Raw genomic sequence first — 22,407 nt, 5'->3', positions numbered from 1 at the left:
TAATTAACACTTAATATATTAATTTCTAGGACCTAAGATAATAACGCCTAGCAGGGAGAGCCCTATACAAAACAGAGCCTACCTATTACCTTGGCAGGTTTAACTAGACCTGGCAGTGACCCTCCATTTGGACCCGCCAAGACGCTAAGGAGGGTCCAAAGTCCGGATTCTGGACCCGCCAAGGAAATTATGCATGCATAACCTATCCTAATTAGGAAATAATATGCTTATAAACCATGATTTATATATATTTATGTCAAAATTTAGGTCTTGGCGGGTCGCTGGACCCTCGGAGGGTCCAAGGTCATGGACCACCCGGAGGGTCACTGCCAGGTCTAGGTTTAACAACAGTAACAAGCTGTAAACCTAAAGCTATTCCTACTGCCTAAATAGGTAAGATCTCTAGGTAGGCGGAGGTAAGAAAAGCGAGAGTTTTAACTAAGTAGTACTAGGCTTAGTACCACCCCTGTGTGTAGGGAGACATACACAGACACTGGGGATATTAACTAGTAGTTAAACCGTTAATAATAAGCTCCCGGGCTTATAACCTATTAATGTCTACGATGGTAGACAATAGTATACAATATGTAAATTGTTGTAGAGTTACTGTACAAACTAGGAAAGATAACTGACTATATAGTCAGTAACTATGGGATGGCGAGCCTATGGCATCTGAGAGATAACAAACACAGTGCACTATATGGGAACCTGAAGCTTTGTTGCGAAAGTCCATGAGCGATGACAGCAGCGGGGCCACTTTTACTACAGTGGTCGAGGCGGTTTCTATGGAAGCCAAAGCAAAGATTACTGCCATGGTGATCCATCATACTTCCGAAGTGATCTTTTACAGAAAGGATGATGGATCAGTGGTGCTATACGAACGAAAAACGGCTGCGAGCTTAGGGACACTCTACAGCCACAAGTCACCAGTCCGCCTGCTAGCCTGGATTGAACAGAGAGATGCCCTCCTAAGCATCGATGCTTCCAACAGAATTTTTGTACACACAATCCATAACTCAGAAGACAAAGGTTGGCTCTGCAATATGACTGTACTGTTCAAGGCCCACCTCGATTCCGACAAAGCAATCACAGATGTGCTAGTAGGAGGAACGGCGGCGAAGTTCTTGGTATCGACTCGCGAGTCTGATCACCTGTTCAGCTTGGACAGCGGTACGCATGAGAGAGAGCGGACATACCCGCAAATGCCAGGAATTCGCAAATGGATCTCCCACCCCGAATCCTCTCTACACCTTGTCTGTGTCAACAACTTCAAAGCCTGCACCTATTGCTGGTGTGACTGGTCTGAAGTCTCATCTATTGCATTGTCGTTGGACGGGAAGGCAGAGCTTAAGAGCGCAACCCTCTATTTTCATTGGCTTTAGGTAGATCAATTCTATTGATCTCACTTCTTTTCCGTCCTTTTAATGCTCATAGGTGAGTCTTCCCCTAAGCATGAGTAATACATGGTTCAAGACCTTTTGCATATTTATAGGACTACAAACTAGGAAACAAGCATAGTATCATTTCTGCTGTCTATGAACCATATCTCTGCACCAAATCTCTCATGACATCAAGGACCCTATTTTGTTCATCAGCCGCCAAACTAAAATGTTGGCTCGGAATATCCTCACTGTATACGAAGTGTCTTGTTCTCGACAAAAAGCGCGGACACATGTGTGTCGAACCTCCTACTTGATATTAGCGACCTCGACCAGAGAGATAGTCTCTAGGTATCTCACAGTCTATAAAGGTCCAGACGACCTTGAAAGTCCTCTTCTGGTGGGGAAATCTGAGAGAATTTATTGTAGGCAGCAACGTATTCATCCCCAAACCTATTGCAAGCTGGTTGCCACTGGCCAAACTCATCTTCAAATTCAATATGTTTAGCATAAGCAATTGTGGGTGTTTCATAGGAGAACCTACATTCGTTGTGCGCAAAGAAGCTGCACGCATCAAAGACAAGAGGCTGGTCAGTATCGACATTAATCCCTGCATTTGCATACCAAAGGTCTCCATGGACAAGTGAAGGCTTCACTGTTCGGCCATCACTCTCAAGAGGCCTTAAAAGCCTCGGGATGACCCTTTGAAATAGAGCACTGGCGAGGACATCGAGCTCCTCGCTAGGCCCTTTCCTTTCAATCTCTAGGTCAAGTGCCTGTTTCATAGTCTTTGAGAAGAATACTTCCCAGCTTTCTTCCCACCCCACGAATTGAGGTAAGTTTCCTGCGTAGGTGGTGACATGGAACCCGAACTTTCCGGTAGGCGATACGCTTTTCTGATGTAGTGTTGACAGAAGAGCGGTAAATTTATGAGGGTCAGGCATATCGTCAGTCATTTCTTGAAACTCGCAGAGGAAGAAGTGGGTATCTGGTATCGTGCTGTAGGTACCGCAAGCGATAGGCCTTGGAACAAATTCTGGCAGAACATTATATATCGCGCTCATTGACTGAAATTCACCCCTGGTCATCTCCATGCCTAGTTCTTTCGAAAGAACCTTGATGAAGAAGGATTGTGGTGTTCCATCCCGAAGCAAAACATTGATACGACCTGTCTGTGCCCAGAAGCTTACGCCATGATTCTCGGTCGATGTGACCTTGCATCCTTCCGGCAGCTCTTGGGATGTAATTGATATAAATACGAATTTATGAGTTTGCCGGGAGCATATAGCTTACCTTTTAACACAGCTGGGTCGATTTCGGTATTGCCGGCCTCAAATTGAAGGCTATCCTTCCAGTTGTAATTCATTTCTTGTGGAAGGTCATGAACAAAAATGAATCAGCGTGAGAATAAGATAGAACTCGAACTAATAAGGCTAAGACTTGATAGACGTGAGAATATCGAGGACTAAGGAAAATGAGGGGTAATTGTAAAGGCGCTAGGGGCTTCAATAGTGCCATGTGAAATCTAGACTTCATATAGACTAGGAGCGAACCCGTCCGAGGGGTCTCCCAAGTATGGGAGGGGAGGGGCATCGTTCATCCGCGACAATGAAATCGATGAAATTATTAACTGACATTCCCCGCAGTAATCTGACGTATCTTACAGACACGTCTCTTGTGGAAAGCTATATAGGGGGAAATGGGCATGCGGGAAGGGAAAAGGTGGTGTGCGATCGATTTAATCAATATACGCCTAATTTCGAGAAGCCGACGATCTAGGTAATGTCTCACGGTGATTGGATATATCTCCTGAACCTATCACCAGTGAGCCACTAAACATGAGGTACACTCACCAACCAGCCGATGTAAATACATGCTATAGTGGAAATACATAAATTCAGCCAGTTCCATGGGCTCACAGGAGTTTTTGCTGTCCCAGCAAATGAACAAGAATGGCTCGCTATATACACGTGGCAGACAGCATGGAATTACCACGGATACTGCACACCAACATATTCAACTTCTAGAGCAGGCTATCAAACACAAATTTGAGGGAAGTGCTCATTTGCACGGTAAATGCTATCACCAGGATCGTATACGACCCCACCCATCCTGGCTCCGAAGGGAACTTGTCTATTCATGTGCAGGGGAGAAGGGGAATAACCGCCTGAACGAGGTGTGGTACAACACATGGGTTTTCTGTATCAATCTTAAGATTGACGGCGATTTAGATGAACGGACCACACGCACGCTGCTAGGGTTACACATGAAGGTGGAGAGGATCCAATTTACAGAAAGGGGTCCCAATGAAACTACAAAGCGCATGCGCCAGTTGAGAGACGAGATCCCATGGTCAGTTGATGGGTCGGTAAAGATGAAAGATACGGGAAATTGTCGATACTTCGGAAGACGATTCGAGATTGGAAGGGATATCTGATGGCGGAAAACAGGAAAGGCGGGAGGGAATGCTACATGTCCAATGGAAATGATTATTCATCACTTGAAATTCCATCAAAAGGATCAAAGCTGCGTTTACATCAGCCCCAGAGATGATTTGTGGACTCAAGAAATACAAGATCGACATAAATTTATTTTGCCTGATCCCTCAGAAGAGGCATGCAGGATACAAAACAACTATACATATCGGTGAACATATACACCGGATTTTAGGCCGAGCGAGGTGGCTTTCCCTTTTCGCTTTCGTGCTCACCCTTGCCGCTCTTTGCTCACTGAGTAAAACTGAGCACGCCCCTAAATATTACATAATCATTAAACTTGCTCACTGAGCACCTGGGCATCGCCTGATCATTACATAAGCCGGATGAACTCGCTCACTGAGCGTCATCTGAGCAAAGTTGGAGCAGCTAAGTCAGCAGCTCACCTCAATAAAATGCACCACGCTAGCCATATCCCAACGCAGTCGTTCACCTAGCACTCTTGACCGTTGTCCCCTCAACGAAAGGCTGGCGTTATTAACATGGCGGTCGATCCTGAGTTGTTTCGCCTCTAGTTGGGAGGCAAATGTATAGTGGGACCACATTTATTGGCATTACTATTCTACGGCTATACCACTATTCAGCTCGTTAAGTCTCGTATTCACGATACCATCTCTCATTGTTGCGGGAAATATCTAACCCCCTATTTTTGATTCTACAATATTGAGGAATATCTTAGAAAATTCCAGTCAAATGGTTTGTAAATCCAATTTAGTGTTTTATTCATGATTTCTTTTTTGTCTTGATTCCTAACGGATTATCGCTCTTGCTGTCGCCACTTGCTCCTAGGAATAAAGGAGACACTCAACACGGCGAGGACTCAATCTTGATGGAAGCGTCGTGAGTAGTACCTTTTCACCAAGTTCAGGTTCAAAAGTCTTGAGTTCAAATTTTCAACTGGACCGATCCCCGTAGTGGTTCTTCACCGGAATGTTCGTCATGGTATCGAGATCTAGGTTCCTGTGGCAAGGGCTGGCTTCTACCATGCTGAGTGTCTGAATCGTCCAGCTCGATTGAATTTGATTAATATCGAATGCAGACTGTCGCGGTAGTACCAGGCTGATCTTGCATCAGGGCAATTTGGCCGATCCCAGCGTTTGACAATCAGCTGGAGTTACCGGCTATACCATCCCTGGGTCGTTGTCATGGAACAAGTGCTCAATGGCCGTTGAATACTGGTCGTAAAGAAATCTCCCAGTGCGGAGAGAGTCAGTGGATAGAGGGCCGTTATTGTCTTCAGCTGGATGAGACTCATGTCGACTTTGATCTTGATATTAGTGTGAAAGCAAGAGCGTTGATAGACTGATCAGTCGGTGTTCTCCACGGCTAGTGAGGGCTAAGTCCCCAACGCAATCACCGATGCGGTTATCCAGCTCCTCCGCTGTGCCAGCACCGAGGAATAAATGGCGGCCATTGATGAAATCTCCAGAACGACCCAGCTTTCGTACGCGCCTATGTTTGCTGCTGGAGCTAGTTTATTGCTCTGCAGCTTGTTGATGAGCACGATAATATACTCGTAACCGGCAGCTTTACTGTTTAATCCCATGCAGGAGCAGCGGGTCAGGAGACACGAACAAGAGATTGCCCATACCAAAGTATCCGCCCAAGCCAAAGAGAGGTTTGAATAAGAGATGAATTCTAGAATTGAACTGGATGCGAATGTCCCTATCCAGTTGAGAAATTGACTAAATACAAGGCCATGAATCGTGATTCGATACTAGTTCATCTAAATATATAAAGCACTACCCCAACCCCAGTTTTTAATCCGACCTCTGCGCAAATCGCAACTCATTTCTACCGAAATCGTAAACGGACACCACATTCTTCAAAAACGGCACACCCAGAATGTTTAACATGATGCCCTCAAACGCCACACGCTCCGACGCCACTAAACTTGAGACACAGTACCCATCACCGGTCTGATAAATGAGATCCTGTCCATCGTGATAAAATGTCTGGTCTCCAATTTGTACTCCAAACATCGGTGGCTGTGCATTACAATTGACGACAGCAACTCCCAGCGTCTCATTGTAGATAGCTGGCGGATCGAACAAGGCATTGATGGGATCCGCAACCACAGCAGGCAGATAGCTGTAGTCGTTCCCGGTATCTGTAAATACCTGGAACTCCATGCTGTTGGTAGTTATGGAGGTCGTGCTCGTGGTGAGATCCACTTTTGTTGTGGATCCAAATGTCACAGCAGACACGGTAAAAGCCCAATATGATCGAGTGCGCTTGCCAGAGGTGAAACCGGGCGGAATGTTTTCCAAAATTTCTACGGGAACACTGGCAAATTTCGGATCATACGCCACCGGCGGTAGATCGCCCAAAGTGAGGTACCCGCCGAAGGTTGGCATAGAAAGGTTTCGCGGCGTGTGTGCGAGCGCAATGCTGAAGTAGGGTTCTGAAACAAGGCCCTGTTCGTACATGGTGTTGAACAAGGGACTGTAGCATTCACGATTGAACCAAAATGTTGTATTGTCGGTATGGTCTCCTGGATGTGCGGAGGTGAGGGAGGGATAGGCGAGGCCTAGCACGCCGCTGTTTATGCCGTCGCCCATGGGATTGCTGTGGTCGACGATTCCGACGGCTTGTCCGGGGACAGTAATACCGGCTAATGTGATGTCTTCGTAGGCCATGACTCCGCTCGCTATACCATTGCCGTATTGTATGCCGAATATTTTATTGGGGATCAAACGATAGGTGTCTGATTCGTTGTACCCTGGGGAGACGTGCTGGCAGTCCGCTTGAGGGATCTCAAGGTTGGTTGTTTGATTGATGCAAATGAAGTCATTTCTGACAACGTAGGTGTCGCTGCTGCCTGTATCGACGAGAAGCTTGAATGTCTGATTGGCGAACGTCACGTCGACGTTGAGTGTTGTGCCATATTGTGCTGAAAGCAGCGAGGCTGTATTGCTGGTTGTGTGGGACGCAGTTTGAAATGTTAAGGGAAAAGTCAATTGACTCGCTGTGACGAGAGAGGGGAGCTTCATTTCGGAATTACTCGGTGGTGCGGTAAGATTGTTTAATCAATGTAACCTTACAAGTCGAACTAACCGCGCTTTTAGATAAATGAAGAGCTTCAGGCTACCTCATTTTGGCTTTCATTGACTTGGAAAGGTTCTAAGCAGAAGCAGCAGGCAGATCAGTATCGATTGGCGCTAAGGCCGCCCGTCTATTTTTGTTGTATTCGTTAAGCCCCTGTTTGGTCCATTTTTGCTGCCTGATGTGCAGGGTCGCCCTGGAATGGCTAGTTATAATCCCCCATAGGCTCCGACATAATGCATGGACAATTGATTCCTCGCGTTTATTGAGAGTGGACACCCACAACTCCGTACCGATCGAAGAGACCCTGTCTGCGGACAAAACACCCCATTCACAATCTCTACTACTTATAACACTGAGAGCTACGAATAATACAAAACAGCGCCTTTTCATCTATAGGCACATTTCTAATTGATCAATTCCACATTTCAACTGGGTTTAAAGTGTAGTTGACAGTCTGTCTTCTTCTCTACTAGCAGCAGAGCTTGCGTGAAGTTACAATATTTCGATGACTTGACTGACTTCTGTTTGAGAAAAATGAGCATCACTTGTCTCACGATACTTGGATCGACCCTTTGATTATAGTCCACTTGGTTTTCAATAAAACCCGAACGGAGGGATGTGGGAAGGCATCAATGGATCTTATCACACACGCCATGTTCGTCAAAGATTATGTCTTTCTTAAACATAATCACTTTTACCCAAAATGGAATATGCAGTAACTTGTTGCAGGTTTAAACCCTCGGCGCCACGGCCTCTTGTAGTCTAATACCCTAGTATTATGGAATAATCAGCACTAACCTGCAGCCAGGTCCCTGTAAGGGCATGCAGCTGCAGCTGCAGAAGTGCTGACACTCCATTTAGTTGCTGTACTTCGGACGCCTGACCTCAGATCTAAAGTTGCATTGCCGGTAGTATCACGATTATCTTCAATCGGTGTAGGGAACTGAATACTTCTATGTAAATTGATGTGGATCGGCATTAAACCGAAATTGAATTCAAGTGTTCAATAAAGCGCTAAATTGTCTACCCGCAAAACGGTAAAGCCAAAGCCAAATGCCGAGCTTGGTTTTCAGAGCAGGTTTTAAGTTCGACTCCAGAGCAGGACGCAGTTCATCTAACCTCTGTAACAAAAGTTCAGCTGACCGGTGACCCACCCAAATCATATGATTTTACCACCGGTCAGATCAGGTCGCTTGTATTTGATTATTAATCGTTTTACGATTACCCATAATAAATACTAATATCTTAATGTTTTATTAATGTCTTTTCTTCTACCTTTCCCTAGTATTTCGCAACCATAAAACCCCCTACAGTTATAAGCCTAGAGGACTATTCCTAGATTGCCTAGAGTGATATTATTATTGATAACTTCTTACTACCCCTACCACTGATTGTAATAGCCGAAGTACTGGGCTATATGTCGGACCTACCCGTCACCAACCAGTGGTGACCCAGAAGGCACACAGATAGGCCACCGAGAGCCAACCAACGGACCAGTCAGCATTCACGTGCAATACACCCGGTAGAAAGGAAGGGTCAGCGAGAAGGCAGCTACTTTCGGCCTACGATAGGTAAATAGTAATTCTACTAACATAACTGTGACCAGTTAGGTAGTGCGTAACACTATGGTTATAAGGATAAAGTAATATACTGTAATATAATATCTATCAGCGCGGTAATATACCTTATTATAGTAAACTAGATCCTACGTATTTACCTAGTATATTATATTTAGTAAATAATACCTTAATAATACCTTTATAATGACTTATTCTCCTTAGTTTATACTTATATTTTGCTCAATAGGGGGAAGCTTAAGGTCTTCTAGCTTCGCGGCCATATAAGCTTTCTAGGCCTTGAGGATTTGACCGATATCGTGATTAACGTAGAAGGTTCTAGGTAATGGGTTTGCAATAGATTATTGATGAATTTGGCACTGTATTGATGAAGTCAATCTGATTGGTGGAGAAGTGGGTATTGGTAAGTTTTAGAAACGGATTGGTGGGATTGGGCTGACTGGTGGAGATGAGGTAGGAATATGGTCACGTGTTTTGGGTGGGCCGCCGGTCGGCTGAACTTTTGTCACTGAGGTCAGGTGAACTGTCGTCTCACTCCGGAACCCGCACTGCTCCACTGGGGTGTGGCTTGGTAAAAAGGTACGAGTACGAAGTAATCCGTGTCTAGACCGATTTCAACGCCCTGCAACTTCCGTATGACAATCACGCGACCGAGTTCATCTATATGATTGGATCATCATATTAGACTAGCATCCATCGAGACAAGTACTTCCAAGGTTGGTTCTGGGGTACCAAGCTTTCAGGCTTACCCTCCTTTTGTGATCTTTCCTAATGGGGTATAGTAGGCTAGGGTTTACGAACAAAGGATGCTCACTGTGCAGCAGGCTTAGAATATTAGTCCCCGACTTCTCCACTTTGTACGTTCGGAAGCTGACCGACCTGAGTTCTATTTAGATGAAGGCTAGCATTGGCACCTGGACAGGAAACCCCGCTCGCACATCAATGAAACACCTTGCTATATATTCTTTTGGGGGCCATTTTCCTTTTCTATCAAGGTCTCACGGTCATTTCCCAATGCTAGAGAATGTGGTATCGGCCCTATCTCGGCCCAGACTGGATATAACAACCGATGAATATTTCAGCTCCCCATATATTTACCAATCCCCAGGCTGACGTGATTGTGAAGATATTCCAAGGCTCTGATGGCTTGTCTGTCATATCCAATTTTTACGTTTAAGCCAACGCTCGTAATGTGGATGATGTGTTGCATTTTGCCATTTCGTCAGATCACGAATCACGCCTTTGGTTTGCCTAATGGATGACCATGGGCCCTACGGGGGATCTGAGCATTGTCCATAATTCAAGGCTAAGGCTCTTCGTCAGCTTTGGCATCCCACAAATACCTGTAAATAAAAAACACCCCACTACGACAGCCCGGCCGAGAAGGGACGCTACTGCATGCACGCCACCAGTAATAAATATGCTATTCTTTCAGATCCATACAACAAAGTAAATATGGAAAAAGTTGTGATCTGTATACTAGGAATTGATTAGTAACGATTCTTAGTATTCGTATTACTATTAAAAAAAAGTAAGCATGAGCATGCACATTAGCGTCCCTTCTCGGCGGGACTGTCGTGGCAGGGTAGGACACTAAGGTCCTCTAGGTAACATTAATATCGGGCAATCAACACCCGAATTAACCGATCGAGAGATCAACCGTGTAGACATACGAGGATCAATGATCGATAAAATAACCCAGATTACTTACAGAGTGATCAGAGTGATCGCCGGGTAAGTTTCTCGGGAGGGGGGTGCTCAGGGACTCTCCCGGTATTAGGGTAGGCATGGAGGCCTGGAATGGGCGGAAGACACCGCACTCGATTGGTAGACAGAATGCGGGAATTAGCCCCCAAGCAACGTGCCACCGCCCAATTTGCAATGGCTAGGGCGCCGCTAGCCCGATCGCTGAGGCATGGAGGCTATTGGTCAAACGAAAACACTCTCAGACCATTAGTCTGCATTAGCGTGTGCAACCAGGAACAAAGGATTTTTCTACAGGTTTTGCTGAATATTTTACAATGGAGTATACCCAGACCGTATAATCAAGGAAGCTCCGTATCAAAATGCGTAAGCAACAAGTGCGCATTGCCAGTGGGTACGGTCGATGGTGACTGCCGCCGTTCGCTCGAACAGCACCTAAGATGGTTGGTCCTTGGGTGCCACCTCGTCAGCAAGATTTAAAAGGAGATGAAGACCAGAGCCATGCTGATAATTAATGCGTATCATGACTGAGACTGCTTTGTGACACCGTGGATCTGAATGAGTGGTCCCCGCCTGTGGTTGTTTTACTTGTTGCCTGCATGGCCATGCTAGGTGAGCCTCTATGCATCATGATCAAGTTCGTCCCCCCCCCTCCCCCTGACTCCAAATTGGATTGGAGTTGCCTAAGCTAAATCGATGATCTTCGTGATTAGAACCCCAGTGCTGGGCGAGAACTGGGCGAATATCAGTGACCCAGTGGAGCGTCGTCGGGCGCAAAATCGAATTGCCCAACGTGGATATCGAAAAAGTGAGTAGGAAAATTGTCTTTGGTTGCAAAATGGAGACTGAGACTCGGTGGATAGAGCGGGACGATCTTGGTAGATCACAGAGCTGATGATGAGTTTTAGGGTTACGCAAGGGGGACGAGAATCCCACATCCCAGAACAGCACACAGACTAAAGCCACTGCCAGATCAGCCGCCGGTGGGCTGTCTTCTCCTCTAGACTCAAAATCTTCTCAACCAGGGGCACCACAGCAGCAACCTGTTGTGGGACCACAATCATCAGGGCAATGGCCATCGCAACCATATGCGCATCCTCACCATCATATACAACGGCAGGACCCCCCACAACTGCCGTCCGATCTACATTCATACATCTCACAACTGGATCAAGTTGGCCTCACCGGAAGCCCCTGGGCACAATCGCTGGATGAGGATACACATCAAATCTTCAATTTGAAGACCATGGGCTCTGGCTCCGATTCGCTCTCGACCTCGCCCAAGAATCAAGCCCATCCCTTTCAAAGCTCAATCGACACAGACCTTCTTTGCTCAACACCCGCACCGCCACTTCTACACACCCCGCGCGGAACCCCAGAGAGCACCTGCAGTTCCACTACAAGAGGACCTGATGGAGCACATGGACACACAGCATTACATCGCGCAGCACTATACGGCCACGAGTCCGTATTAGCAGTACTACTACAGGCCGGTGCCGATCCCGCCCTACCAGACAGCGCGGGCTTCACGCCCCTTCATTTAGCCGCGCAACAAGGTCACGCAGGTGTAGTGCGACTGCTACTATCTAGCTCCCCACCTCGAGACCTAATCAGCTGGGTTACCCGAAAGGGTGAGACAGCACTCCATATCGCCGTACAGGCTCAGCAGCCGGGGGTTGTGCGCGTCCTAATTGAGCATTCAGCCCGTGCTGTGAATGATCAGGATTGGTTGGGACGTACCGCGCTGCATATGGCTTGTGAGTCGAACCAGCAAGAACTAGTTGAGATGTTGGTTCATGCTGGGGTGCAGTTGGATATTCCAGATTTTGAGGGGCAGACGAGGGTTTATGATGCTTGCATATAGGTGCTGTTCTATAAATAAGAATGGGGTTGGGATATATTATCATCTTCAATTTTCTGGTTTCTCTGCATCTTCGGTTCATTTGCCTCTGGGACGGGGCTAGCGTACCCAGGTGTCTCTTCTTTGTTCTTGCATTCTTTCCTGGGTCTAGTGGCAGGTTAAGCCTGCCCAGGTGAGCGGGATACTCTCTGTTTCTATTTACACACAAGAGTTCCAACAAAACCCCGGTCACATCATATTAGATTTTCCATTTGCCTGATTAAGCTTATGATTCGTGCGGCCACGGAGGATAGGTTTTGCTACTGATCTTCCAGGACTACCCTGTAGAATGTCCCTCTAACTGTTAGTACTTATACCTCTCTCTTGCCAGTGTGAATGTCCGCTCTCGACAGACTTAGATTGAACAACTTGTAAGATAATGCAGATAGTATTTGAAATCCGGCATTGATACATGTTCGAGTGTTTGAGACACAAGTAACTGTTGAAAGTAAATCTGAATGCTTAGAATTACAATAGGCACTTTGCTGGTCATGTCTGAAAGACTCTCTCTGTATGTACTCCCTACTTGATATATAGCTGATTATCTATGTCCTCGCAATGGATAACTCTGCGACTCCAGAGCCCCTTCGTCGAACGAATTCGCCGGGTGAGACTCAGAAATACGTGTACCCTTACGACTAGACGAGCGACGATGACCCCGGCGCTTGCTATCTTTGGCTTCTTGCTTTATCATTTTCTTTTCATTGCGGGACAGCTTTACTTTCTTGGGAAAGTCACAGTCATCTCCTTGGAGATAACGGCCAGGGTGCCAGATGTTCCAGATGACCATGGCGGAGAGCATGGGCAGTAATTCCAGGCAGTAAAAGGGTGCCTCGTGAAGGGTCAAGGGGCTTGTCCCGGCCTTGTCGGTATCGGCAAATTCAATCAGACGGTAGATGATTCGAATCTAATATGCATTAATCGTCTGTAACTAATGGTCCTGGAAAGGTGACCTACCGTGATGAATGTCAAAGTGGCCCACATGGCCATCACCAACGGGCGCCAGCCACCGCCACGAGAAATGCTACCATGCTCTTGCATCCGACGGTGAAAGGCGAATAGTAGTCCGCAGAAGCACAGGATGAAGAACTGTTGCGCTGCAATGCCGGCTGTGTAGATGTGCAGTCCGATTTTGTTCATCTCGTTGCTAAAGTCCGAGTCCATGATACCACCAGTTGCTTGAACAATGAAAGAGCTGTCAGATCAGAGTCAGCTAGTTTCATTACACGAGAAGAGTGTCCTGGACAGTTGACCCAGGGCGGCCTTTCGGGGCGAAACTCACCTCACATCCAGCCAGATGAAGATTTGGGCCAGTCTTTCGGCCCGAATGCCTGCCACCTTCTTCTCTGGTAAGAAGTAGTAGACCATGCGGCCGAAGATCATGTACACAAAGGCGTTCACCCATAAGGGCGTCAGAAGAATCAACAGCTGTCCGGCGGCTGTGGTCGTCGACTTGGTCTGATCGATGGTCGAGTAGGTGCGCATAATCATTCCGATGCATTGCCACACTGTGCCCACTACAATCACCCAGCAGAACTTCTTCCGGTACATGATCGCTTGAGCGAAATGGACGATCCAGGTGAGTCCGAACATAACTGTGAAGAAGACAGCGGCGGGCCCATTGGCGCAGTAGGCATATTGAGCGTCCTCGCTGGACAAATCTATCAAGATCAGTCAAGGCCCAGAAGATTAATAGAAGAAGAACATACCACAATGAGTTGGCCAACCCATAATAACGGCCAACAAGAGTGTAACAGCACTCAGAGATCAAAGACAGTGATAAAAGAACAACAGAACAGACGAGCGGAGAAAAGTCACAAGGTGTTGACGGGCGAGATTCTTAAATTGAATTAAATCTCACGGTCGATCAGCCGTCGGGTTTTGGCCTTTAGAACGGCTGCCTGATGATCGGCATTGGTCCAACGCATTTCTGGCCCCCCAAGCGCCTCTAGCCTCGTATGGAGGCTGGGCTATTTTGGTGTGTCAGATTGGCGGCAACCTTGGGAATGCTGCACGGTGAGCTAGCGTCACTGCACGGTGAGACGCTTAGGGCTCAACATCTCACAAGACCCACCCGTCGCGATTGCGCCCCACCGTCAACGACGATGCCTAGACAAAGAGAAAAAGAGACAAAGAAATGAAGAATATATGGCAGGGTCTGGCGTTCGCGATGGGGAAAAAATATGTTGACGCCTAGCCTAGGCGGTTCAATTGTTTCTTTGTCATGTTGATCTCGACCGAATTGCTAGGGCCGTCGGCTGTCTTGTCGGCTTCGACTTCCTCGAACTGGTCAACGCCTGATGAACTATCCACCTCGTCGTCGCCCAGCAACATTTGGGGCAGCCAAATCCTTACCATCACAGATGGCCGTTTCACACATACCCTCTCCATTTCTACTGCCTCATTCCCCGCTGCGCTTCAGCTGCGCGATGACTTTCTCCATGATCTTCAAACCGCTGGTGGGGCCGAGCCGATATCCTCTCTGGTGGAGCTTTGGGCCCGCTTTATTGGTTTTACCGTGCGTCGTTTGGAGCAATCTCCTCATGGACTGGCTGACGATCTCCGACATCTTTTGACCATCGCCCTCGATACCTTCGATCGTGATATTCTACTGCAGCGCGAGATCCATGGTGTAGTCTATGCCTTGGACATCTCCGCAGACGCCGAGTCGGCCATTTTAGCTGCTTACGTACGTGCGCGCCATGTTCTGCGCAGAGTCAGTCGACCAGCGGCACCTTCTGCGCTCCTGGCTGCCGCGCAGCAACGCAAAGCACGACTATATGCTGTGTTCGGCGGGCAGGGCAATGATGAAGATTACTTTGAAGAGCTGCGGATGCTCTGGCAGACCTATCGCCCGCTGGTGGAAGACCTCATTCCGTCAGTCTCGAGTATGCTGCAGCGCGAGACCCGTGAGGAGAGCATTAGTCGATTCTATCACAACGGCATGGACATAGTCACCTGGCTCGAGAACCCGGATCGTACGCCACCATCTGACTACCTAATCGGTGCGTCTATCAGTATGCCGCTCATCGGGTTGTTGCAGCTGGCCTGGTATCGAGTCGTCGGACGCATAGTGGGTACCACACCTGCCCAGCTTCAGACCGCGCTTGCTGGAGCCACGGGACATTCTCAAGGCATCATCCCAGCCACTGTGATTGCAGTGGCACAATCATGGACGCAATTCGACGCGCTCGCGCTCGATGCGATTCGTTTGCTGCTCGCCATCGGAACTGCCAGCCAGGACCAATTTGCCGTGGGCCAGCTGCCGCCGGCTGTTGTCGCAGACGCCGAAGCCAACGGCGAGGGCTTTCCAGGACCCATGCTGAGTGTGGCAGACTGTCCAATCTCCCAGCTCCGCACCTATGTAGCTTCCGTCAATGGGTATTTGCCCGTTGATGCCCGCATTGAGATAGCTCTAATCAACGGGCCTACCAATGCCGTTTTGGCTGGACCGCCACTGTCACTTCATGGGTTCAATGTTTGGCTACGACAGGTGAAAGCTCCGGCAAAGGGCTTGCAACATCGGATTCCTTTCAGCCAGCGAAAGCCTGAGATCCATACCAGATTCCTTCCAATAACCACGGCCTTCCACAGCAGCTATCTAACAGATGTCGCTCCGGGCGTGCTGGAGCGTGTCGCCGATTTCACCATAACCGGTGACCAACTCCGAATCCCTGTCTTTTGCACCCACACAGGGACAGATCTACGCAAGTGTGGAGCCGTCAACTTGATTCCCAAGCTCATTGCGATGATAACGACCCAGCAAGTCGTCTGGCCACGGGCCGTGAATTTTCCTGGATCCACGCATATTCTTGCTTTTGGGCCTGATGGTGCGTCTGGCATTGGAACTCTCACTAATCGACTCAAGGAGGGTACTGGTGTCCGTACTATCCTGGCCACGGGCATCTCCAGCTCCCGCACCGAGCTGGGAGATCGCAGTGAGTTCTTTAACTGGAATCCTGCGCCCAAGGGTCTCGTCTACGGACCTATATGGCGGAATCGCTACCGACCGCAGTTGGTACAGATTGCCGGCGGCGGCGTGCTTGTCGATACTAAGCTCAGTCGCCTCTTGGGCTTGCCACCAGTCATGGTGGCCGGAATGACGCCCACAACTGCAGCCTGGGATTTCTGTGCGGCAGTTATGCGCGCCGGCTATCATGTCGAATTGGCACTGGGCGGATTCCATCAAGCCGCCCAGTTGGAGACAGACATTTACAAGCTGCTGGACGCGGTACCTGCTGGCCGGGGCATCACCTGCAACATGATCTACGCCGCTCCTCACGCAGTGAAGTGGCAGATTCCGCTGCTAGCCAAATTACGCGCGGCCGGCGTTCCCCTGGAGGGACTCACTATCGGCGCAGGCGTGCCTTCACTCGAGGTGGCCACTCGGTACATCAACGAGCTCGGTCTACGCCACATGGGCTTCAAGCCTGGCACTTTACCCGCAATATACCAAGTCCTCGACATCGCATCGGCTCATCCCACCTTCCCTATTCTACTCCAATGGACAGGTGGGCGAGGTGGTGGACACCACTCATTCGAGGACTTCCACCAACCGATCTTGCAAGCCTACGACTCCATCCGCCGCTTCGAGAACGTTATTCTTGTAGCGGGCAGTGGCTTCGGCGGTGCACAGGACACATTCCCCTACCTAACAGGTGATTGGGCCTGTCGGTATAACCGCCCACCCATGCCCTTCGATGGTATCCTTCTCGGCAGTCGTTTGATGACCGCCAAAGAAGCGCATACCAGCCCAGCTGTAAAACAGGCAATTGTGAATGCGCCAGGAGTCGAGGATGAAGGTGATTGGGAGCAGACATACACACAACCAGCTGGCGGCATTATGACTGTAACCTCAGAGATGGGGGAGCCTATTCATAAGCTGGCTACGCGGGGTGTGCAACTATGGGCTGAGTTAGATCGCAATGTCTTCAGCCTTGATCGTAGCAAGCGCGTCGCGTATCTGCAGAAACACCGTGACTACCTGATTCAGCGACTGAATACCGATTCGGTGAAGGTCTGGTTTGGGTGCGATGTCCAGGGATCTGTTGTCGACTTGGAGGAGATGACTTACGCCGAGGTTCTGCGCCGTTTTGTTGCGCTTACCTATGTGTCGGCTGAGGGCCGCTGGATCGATGATTCCTACCGCTTGTTCCTGCAAGATTTCCTAAAGCGCGTGGAGGCCCGCATTGGCGACGTAGCCCCCGGCCCCGGACTCAGCGAAGTCAACGGCGACGAGGCTCTTGCTGATCCGACAACAGCGCTGAACGCCATCTTGAAGCGGTTGCCGACCGCTGAGGCCCAGCTTATTGGCACGCAAGATGCGGAATACTTTTTGCTTCTATGCCAGAGACGCGGCACAAAGCCAGTACCGTTTGTCCCTGTCCTCGACGAAAACTTCGAGACTTACTTCAAAAAAGACTCACTGTGGCAGTCAGAGGACCTTGCAGCTGTTGCTGACGCTGATGTCGGCCGGGTTTGTATTCTGCACGGCCCAGTGGCGGCGCGATATTCAACTAAGGTGGACGAGCCGGCAGGCGACATTTTAGGTAGCATCTACCATGGACACATTGAGTGCCTGCAGCAGCAAGATCCCGAATACCAGCAGGATGGTATCCCTATTGTCGACTGCTTCAGCCCATACTCTGTCCCACAGGACTGGCGACTTGCAGAGCTGGGCATTCATTGCTCGCCCGTCGGAAACACAGGCGCGATGTTATATGAAGTGAAACCACTGGACGGTGCGCCCGGTGCGCCACCGACACCCTCGTTAGCAGAATGGCTTGTGGCCTTGGGCGGTTCCAATGGAGGCTGGCGCCAAGCATTCTTCCACGCAGCGACGATCGTGCAGGGCCGAGCCATCTGCGAGAATCCGCTGCGGCGGCTTTTCCAGCCCACGCGTGAATCGTATGTGATGGTGCAGCAGGGCCACGGAGGCCTTTCGGCAGATCCGATAATCACGCTGTTCGAACATCGGCCACACTCTGAGCCGGTCAAGGTCGTGGAGGTGCGAGTGGATGAGCCTAACGTTATCACGCTTGAGATCATCAACTACCGTAATGCTGGAGGTGCCGCTATTGGTCTGCAGTTGAAGTTCCAGTTCAGGCGTGAGGCTGTTTACGCTCCCATCCATGAAATTATGGAAGGCCGCAACCAGCGTGTCAAAGACTTCTACTATAGAGTCTGGTTCGCGGGTGAACCACCAGAGACATGGCCCTCGGTCCACGACACCTTCTGCGAATCGCAGTTTGAGGTGACGGCCGACTCAATCGCCGAGTTCGCCCATTGTGTACAGAATTCCAGCGATGCCGCTAGCAAGCGGCGTGGCAAACGGATGGCGGCACCGTTGGACTTTGGTGTCGTCATTGGCTGGGAAGCTTTGATGAAGCCGCTTTTCTCGCGGGAGCTTGACGTCGATCTGTTGACGCTGGTGCATCTCACCAATGGCTTCCGCATTCCCGCAGATGCGGACCCCATTCAGGCAGGTTATGCACTTGAGACCAAGTCTCGTATACAAGCCATTACGATCGAGGAGACAGGTAAATTGGTCGAGGTACGTGCGGATGTGTACCATGAGAACAAGGTCGTGCTCGAATTAAGCAGTCAATTCCTCTACCGAGGCCACCACACAGACTGGGAGAATATGTTCCGCAAAGTGGACGAGGAAGAGATGGAGCTCTGCCCCCGTAGCCCGATGGAGGTTGCGATCTTGAACTCGAAGTCCTGGTTCCAGCCCCTGGATCGGTCGCTCGACCTGGAAAACCAGACTTTGGTCTTCGTACTTCGTTCGACCTACCAATACGCCAGCAAGGACACCTTCAAGACCGTTACTACTGTTGGTGAAGTTCGCGTGAATTCATCGCTCCCAGGTGGTTCGCGGCCGATTGCGACCGTAGACTATCACGCAGTCACCTGCCGAGGTAGCCCTGTCATGGATTACCTCAAGCGTCATGGTAGTCCAGTGCAGAAGCGCGCTATGTTTGATCAGCCTAGTCCCTTGACTAACGATGGCGCATCTTTGATTCTCACTATGCCACACTCTAACGAGGCTTATGCTCACGTCTCCTGGGACTTCAATCCCATCCATGTGTCCGCGTCGCTGTCGCGATATGCAGATCTACCAGGTCTGATCACGCACGGCATGTACACCTCGGCACGGGTACGTGGACTTGTCGAACACTACACCTGTGCCTCAGCCATCGGCGCCTTCCGTAGCTTCCACTGCTCATTCACGAGTATGGTGCTACCGGGAGATAAGATTGAAGTCGTCTTCCAGCACATCGGCATGTTGGCGGGACGCAAGATCGTCTCAGTGGAAGCAAAGCACGTCGGGCGCGGCGAGACCGTTCTGCGTGGAGAAGCTGAGATCGAACCTGAGGAGACGGCATTCCTTTTCACTGGTCAGGGTAGTCAACAAAAGGGCATGGGTATGCAGCTCTATGCCCAAAGCAAAGCGGCACAGCAGGTCTGGGATTATGCTGATGCCTACTTCTCCGATAACTATGGCTTCCGCATTACCGACATCGTGCGGAATGATCCCAAGGAGTTGACCGTCTACTTCGGAGGGCCTCAAGGCCGACACATCCGTGACCAATATCGTAGTATGACGCGAGAGTCCATTGGGCCCGATGGGAATGTCCAGCTGCTGCAATTGTTCCCCCAAATTGACGAGGAGACTGAGTTCCACACCTATTATTCGCCCCAGGGCTTACTCTCAGCCACGCAGTTCACACAGCCGGCTCTGACGCTCATGGAACTGGCTATTTTTGCCGATTTGCAATCGCGTGGTCTGATTTCGGAACGCAGCTCGTATGCCGGCCATTCATTGGGTGAGTATGCTGCTCTTGGAGCGGTGGGCAAGATCTTCAATGTCGAGTCCCTCGTTCAGGTGGTCTTCTATCGCGGTCTGTTGATGCAGTATACTGTCCCCCGAGACGAAAAGGGAAACTCAGACTATCGCATGTGTGCAGTTGACCCCAGTCGCGTTGCACCTGGTACGTATATACCTAGCATCATTTTGATAAACTGAAGGCTGATTTGTCGTCTCCACTCTTAAGGTTTCGGACAGGAGGCTCTGCAGCTACTTGTGAAGACTATTGCCACGCAGACTGGTCAATTACTGGAGATCGTTAATTTCAATGTCTTGAGCTTGCAATATGTCTGCGCCGGACAGGTAAGTGAATCTCCAGCTCTTCTGGGTAAATTACCACCTACTGACTGGATCTGAACATCATAGATTCATGCGCTCCACTGCCTCGCTACAGTGCTCAACTATCTCCATGCCCATGCCCCCTTGCCAGAATCGCCAGAGCAGATCGTCAGCCTGGCGCAAGCACAAATCGAGCAAGTCGCGCTGGCAAATCCCCCAACGACACTGACTCGTGGCTGTGCGACAATTCCCTTGCGCGGCATTGACGTACCGTTCCATTCCTCCTCGCTGCTGCCTGGCGTGGCAGGTTTCAGACGCTGTCTGCTGAATCTCATCGACGGCCATTCGTTGGATCCTAAATGCCTTGTAGGTCGGTATATCCCGAATTTGACAGCCCAGCCGTTCGAGCTGAGCAAAGAGTATTTCGAGCTCGTCCACCGGACAACGGGCTCCGTAGCGCTTGAAGGCGTTTTGCGCGAGGTAATTATATTCGTTCTTCTGTGTATTGCTGAAGGAATGGTTGCTAATCATGACTTAGTGGGATACATATCTTGACCCAACGAGCGCAGATGGCCTGCAAAAGATTGAGGGCGCTATTCAGGCGATGAAGGTGTTCTGATGAGTCTTCGTAGTTGATCTTCATTTTTCAAACTTTTCGTTCCCTAATCCTGAAATTGTATGTACAGACCGTATTATATCATTTCCTCCCCGATCCCCATTCGTAGCCCTGGAAAGCTTAGATTCCGTCGACATGGCCGGGCGCTCTAGGATCACATACATGACCCACCCTTTAAATAAGACAGAATTACTATTTAAACCCATTATGCCCTCTTTTCTCACTTTCCTCATCACTACTTCTTGATTTTTCTTCCTGCGCTATTCCTGCGCTATTCCTGCGCTATCTAGACTAGCCCCTTGTCCTCCCGTGCACTCACCATGATTTCTCTCCCTGCGCTGACTGCGCTTTTCGGTGCAGTAGTTGGATTCTTTCTCTTGGACCCGAAGGCCTTGCCGGGTCTGTGGCATGTTTGTCTCACTGTCATCTTTTACTAACTGGTTCAAACGCTTTTTAACCTCGTTACCTTATGTAGGCCCGAGTACTCAATATTCTCGTTAAACATCTGGTCTGGCACCGCAATAGCGCTCTCGTCGCGAGCTCATCAACAGTCTCCTCAGCTCCCTCGACCATCTTCCGCCCTCGATACACACGCTCCTACTGCTCCATTGCGGAGCTTGACTTCAACTTGCACAAATCCAACAGCACCTTCTATGCCGATCTCGACGTGAGCCGCATCGAGCTCCTGGTCACCTTGTTCAAAGACGCCATCACCCCGCTCTCTCCGCGCACTACCCTGGCACCCGAGAGTGTGTACAGCCGGCGCAACCGGCGGAAACAGCTCATCGCCGCTCTAGGGGGCGTGGTTTGTCTTTTCCGTCGTGAGATCAAGCCATATCAGAGATACGACCTCGTGACACGCGTACTGGCCTGGGATGATAAATGGGTGTATATCGTTAGTTATTTCTTGAAGCCTCGTGGTCGGCATGAGACAGAGAAGATGCAAGATGAAATTTTTGCCTCAGCAGTTTCTCGCTATGTCTTCAAGCAGGGACGGCAGACAATGCAGCCAGCGGAGGTATTTCGTAATCTTCGGCTTTTGGCAGACGAGGACACTACAGCCGTGAATGTGGCTGCTACGGTTGCACCAGATCGCCTGCCTTTACCGTGTCAGGATCTAGTCGATGGCGCAGCTCCTTTTGGGGGCGAGCAGGACCCGTGGACCTGGGCCCATGTCGAGATGGAGCGACAACGTGGCCTGGCAATAGCAAGCCACATGGGCGGCTTTGATGGGCTGCAGGAGTTGGGGGCGAGCTTACGATGAGAAAGAACTGTGGATACTAGAGGCTGATTCGATCGCGGATGATGTGGCAATGCATGGGCAATCCAGGAAGCAAGTAGATGTCAGACAGCTATAGTGATAAAATCAGATGAGCGTGCACGAACGAGAAAATGTTTCTCACGCATTTCACCGTGTCTTGGCAGGTCGTAAGCGCTAATTCTCACCGTGCAGCTAGTAGCCGCACGCTAAGGCTAAGGCTGATTCTCTGAACACCATCGGGCACATTTTCCCCATCTCGCCCATCGTATTGGGGGCTG

General features: G+C 49.6%; 7 protein-coding genes across 7 annotated transcripts; 4 read left to right on the top strand and 3 right to left on the bottom strand.

Annotated features, from left to right (window-relative positions):
• Nucleotides 1–731: 731 nt before the first annotated feature.
• Nucleotides 732–1,382, top strand: PEX2_032570 (uncharacterized protein; the record flags this gene model as incomplete). Its single annotated transcript, XM_016740532.1, has 1 exon — nt 732–1,382. One exon carries the CDS (start codon nt 732–734, stop codon nt 1,380–1,382), a length of 651 nt encoding a protein of 216 aa, XP_016594220.1.
• Nucleotides 1,383–1,735: 353 nt separating this feature from the next.
• On the bottom strand, nt 1,736–2,745 carry PEX2_032560 (Fructosamine/Ketosamine-3-kinase; the record flags this gene model as incomplete). The annotated part of the gene is made up of 2 exons (XM_016740531.1): nt 1,736–2,613; nt 2,673–2,745. The coding sequence occupies 2 exons, from the start codon at nt 2,743–2,745 to the stop codon at nt 1,736–1,738; spliced, it is 951 nt and encodes a 316-aa protein (XP_016594219.1).
• A 543-nt stretch (nt 2,746–3,288) lies between these two features.
• Nucleotides 3,289–3,816, top strand: PEX2_032550 (uncharacterized protein; the record flags this gene model as incomplete). The annotated part of the gene is made up of 1 exon (XM_016740530.1): nt 3,289–3,816. One exon carries the CDS (start codon nt 3,289–3,291, stop codon nt 3,814–3,816), a length of 528 nt encoding a protein of 175 aa, XP_016594218.1.
• A 1,818-nt stretch (nt 3,817–5,634) lies between these two features.
• On the bottom strand, nt 5,635–6,867 carry PEX2_032540 (pepsin-like aspartic protease; the record flags this gene model as incomplete). The annotated part of the gene is made up of 1 exon (XM_016740529.1): nt 5,635–6,867. One exon carries the CDS (start codon nt 6,865–6,867, stop codon nt 5,635–5,637), a length of 1,233 nt encoding a protein of 410 aa, XP_016594217.1.
• Nucleotides 6,868–10,899: 4,032 nt separating this feature from the next.
• Nucleotides 10,900–12,067, top strand: PEX2_032530 (uncharacterized protein; the record flags this gene model as incomplete). The annotated part of the gene is made up of 2 exons (XM_016740528.1): nt 10,900–11,011; nt 11,112–12,067. The coding sequence occupies 2 exons, from the start codon at nt 10,900–10,902 to the stop codon at nt 12,065–12,067; spliced, it is 1,068 nt and encodes a 355-aa protein (XP_016594216.1).
• A 577-nt stretch (nt 12,068–12,644) lies between these two features.
• On the bottom strand, nt 12,645–13,834 carry PEX2_032520 (RTA1 domain-containing protein; the record flags this gene model as incomplete). The annotated part of the gene is made up of 4 exons (XM_016740527.1): nt 12,645–13,010; nt 13,061–13,298; nt 13,386–13,764; nt 13,813–13,834. The coding sequence occupies 4 exons, from the start codon at nt 13,832–13,834 to the stop codon at nt 12,645–12,647; spliced, it is 1,005 nt and encodes a 334-aa protein (XP_016594215.1).
• A 493-nt stretch (nt 13,835–14,327) lies between these two features.
• PEX2_032510 (Acyl transferase/acyl hydrolase/lysophospholipase) lies at nt 14,328–22,132 on the top strand (the record flags this gene model as incomplete). The annotated part of the gene is made up of 6 exons (XM_016740526.1): nt 14,328–20,097; nt 20,161–20,276; nt 20,340–20,732; nt 20,791–20,862; nt 21,159–21,278; nt 21,344–22,132. 6 exons carry the CDS (start codon nt 14,328–14,330, stop codon nt 22,130–22,132), a joined length of 7,260 nt encoding a protein of 2,419 aa, XP_016594214.1.
• Nucleotides 22,133–22,407: the final 275 nt, after the last annotated feature.

This window comes from Penicillium expansum, assembly GCF_000769745.1.
Source record: "Penicillium expansum strain MD-8 chromosome Unknown contig94, whole genome shotgun sequence".
In the NCBI taxonomy this organism is placed as follows: Eukaryota; Fungi; Ascomycota; class Eurotiomycetes; order Eurotiales; family Aspergillaceae; genus Penicillium; species Penicillium expansum.
Note: the sequence above shows the minus strand (reverse complement) of the source record. Positions and strands in the feature narration are given on the sequence as shown.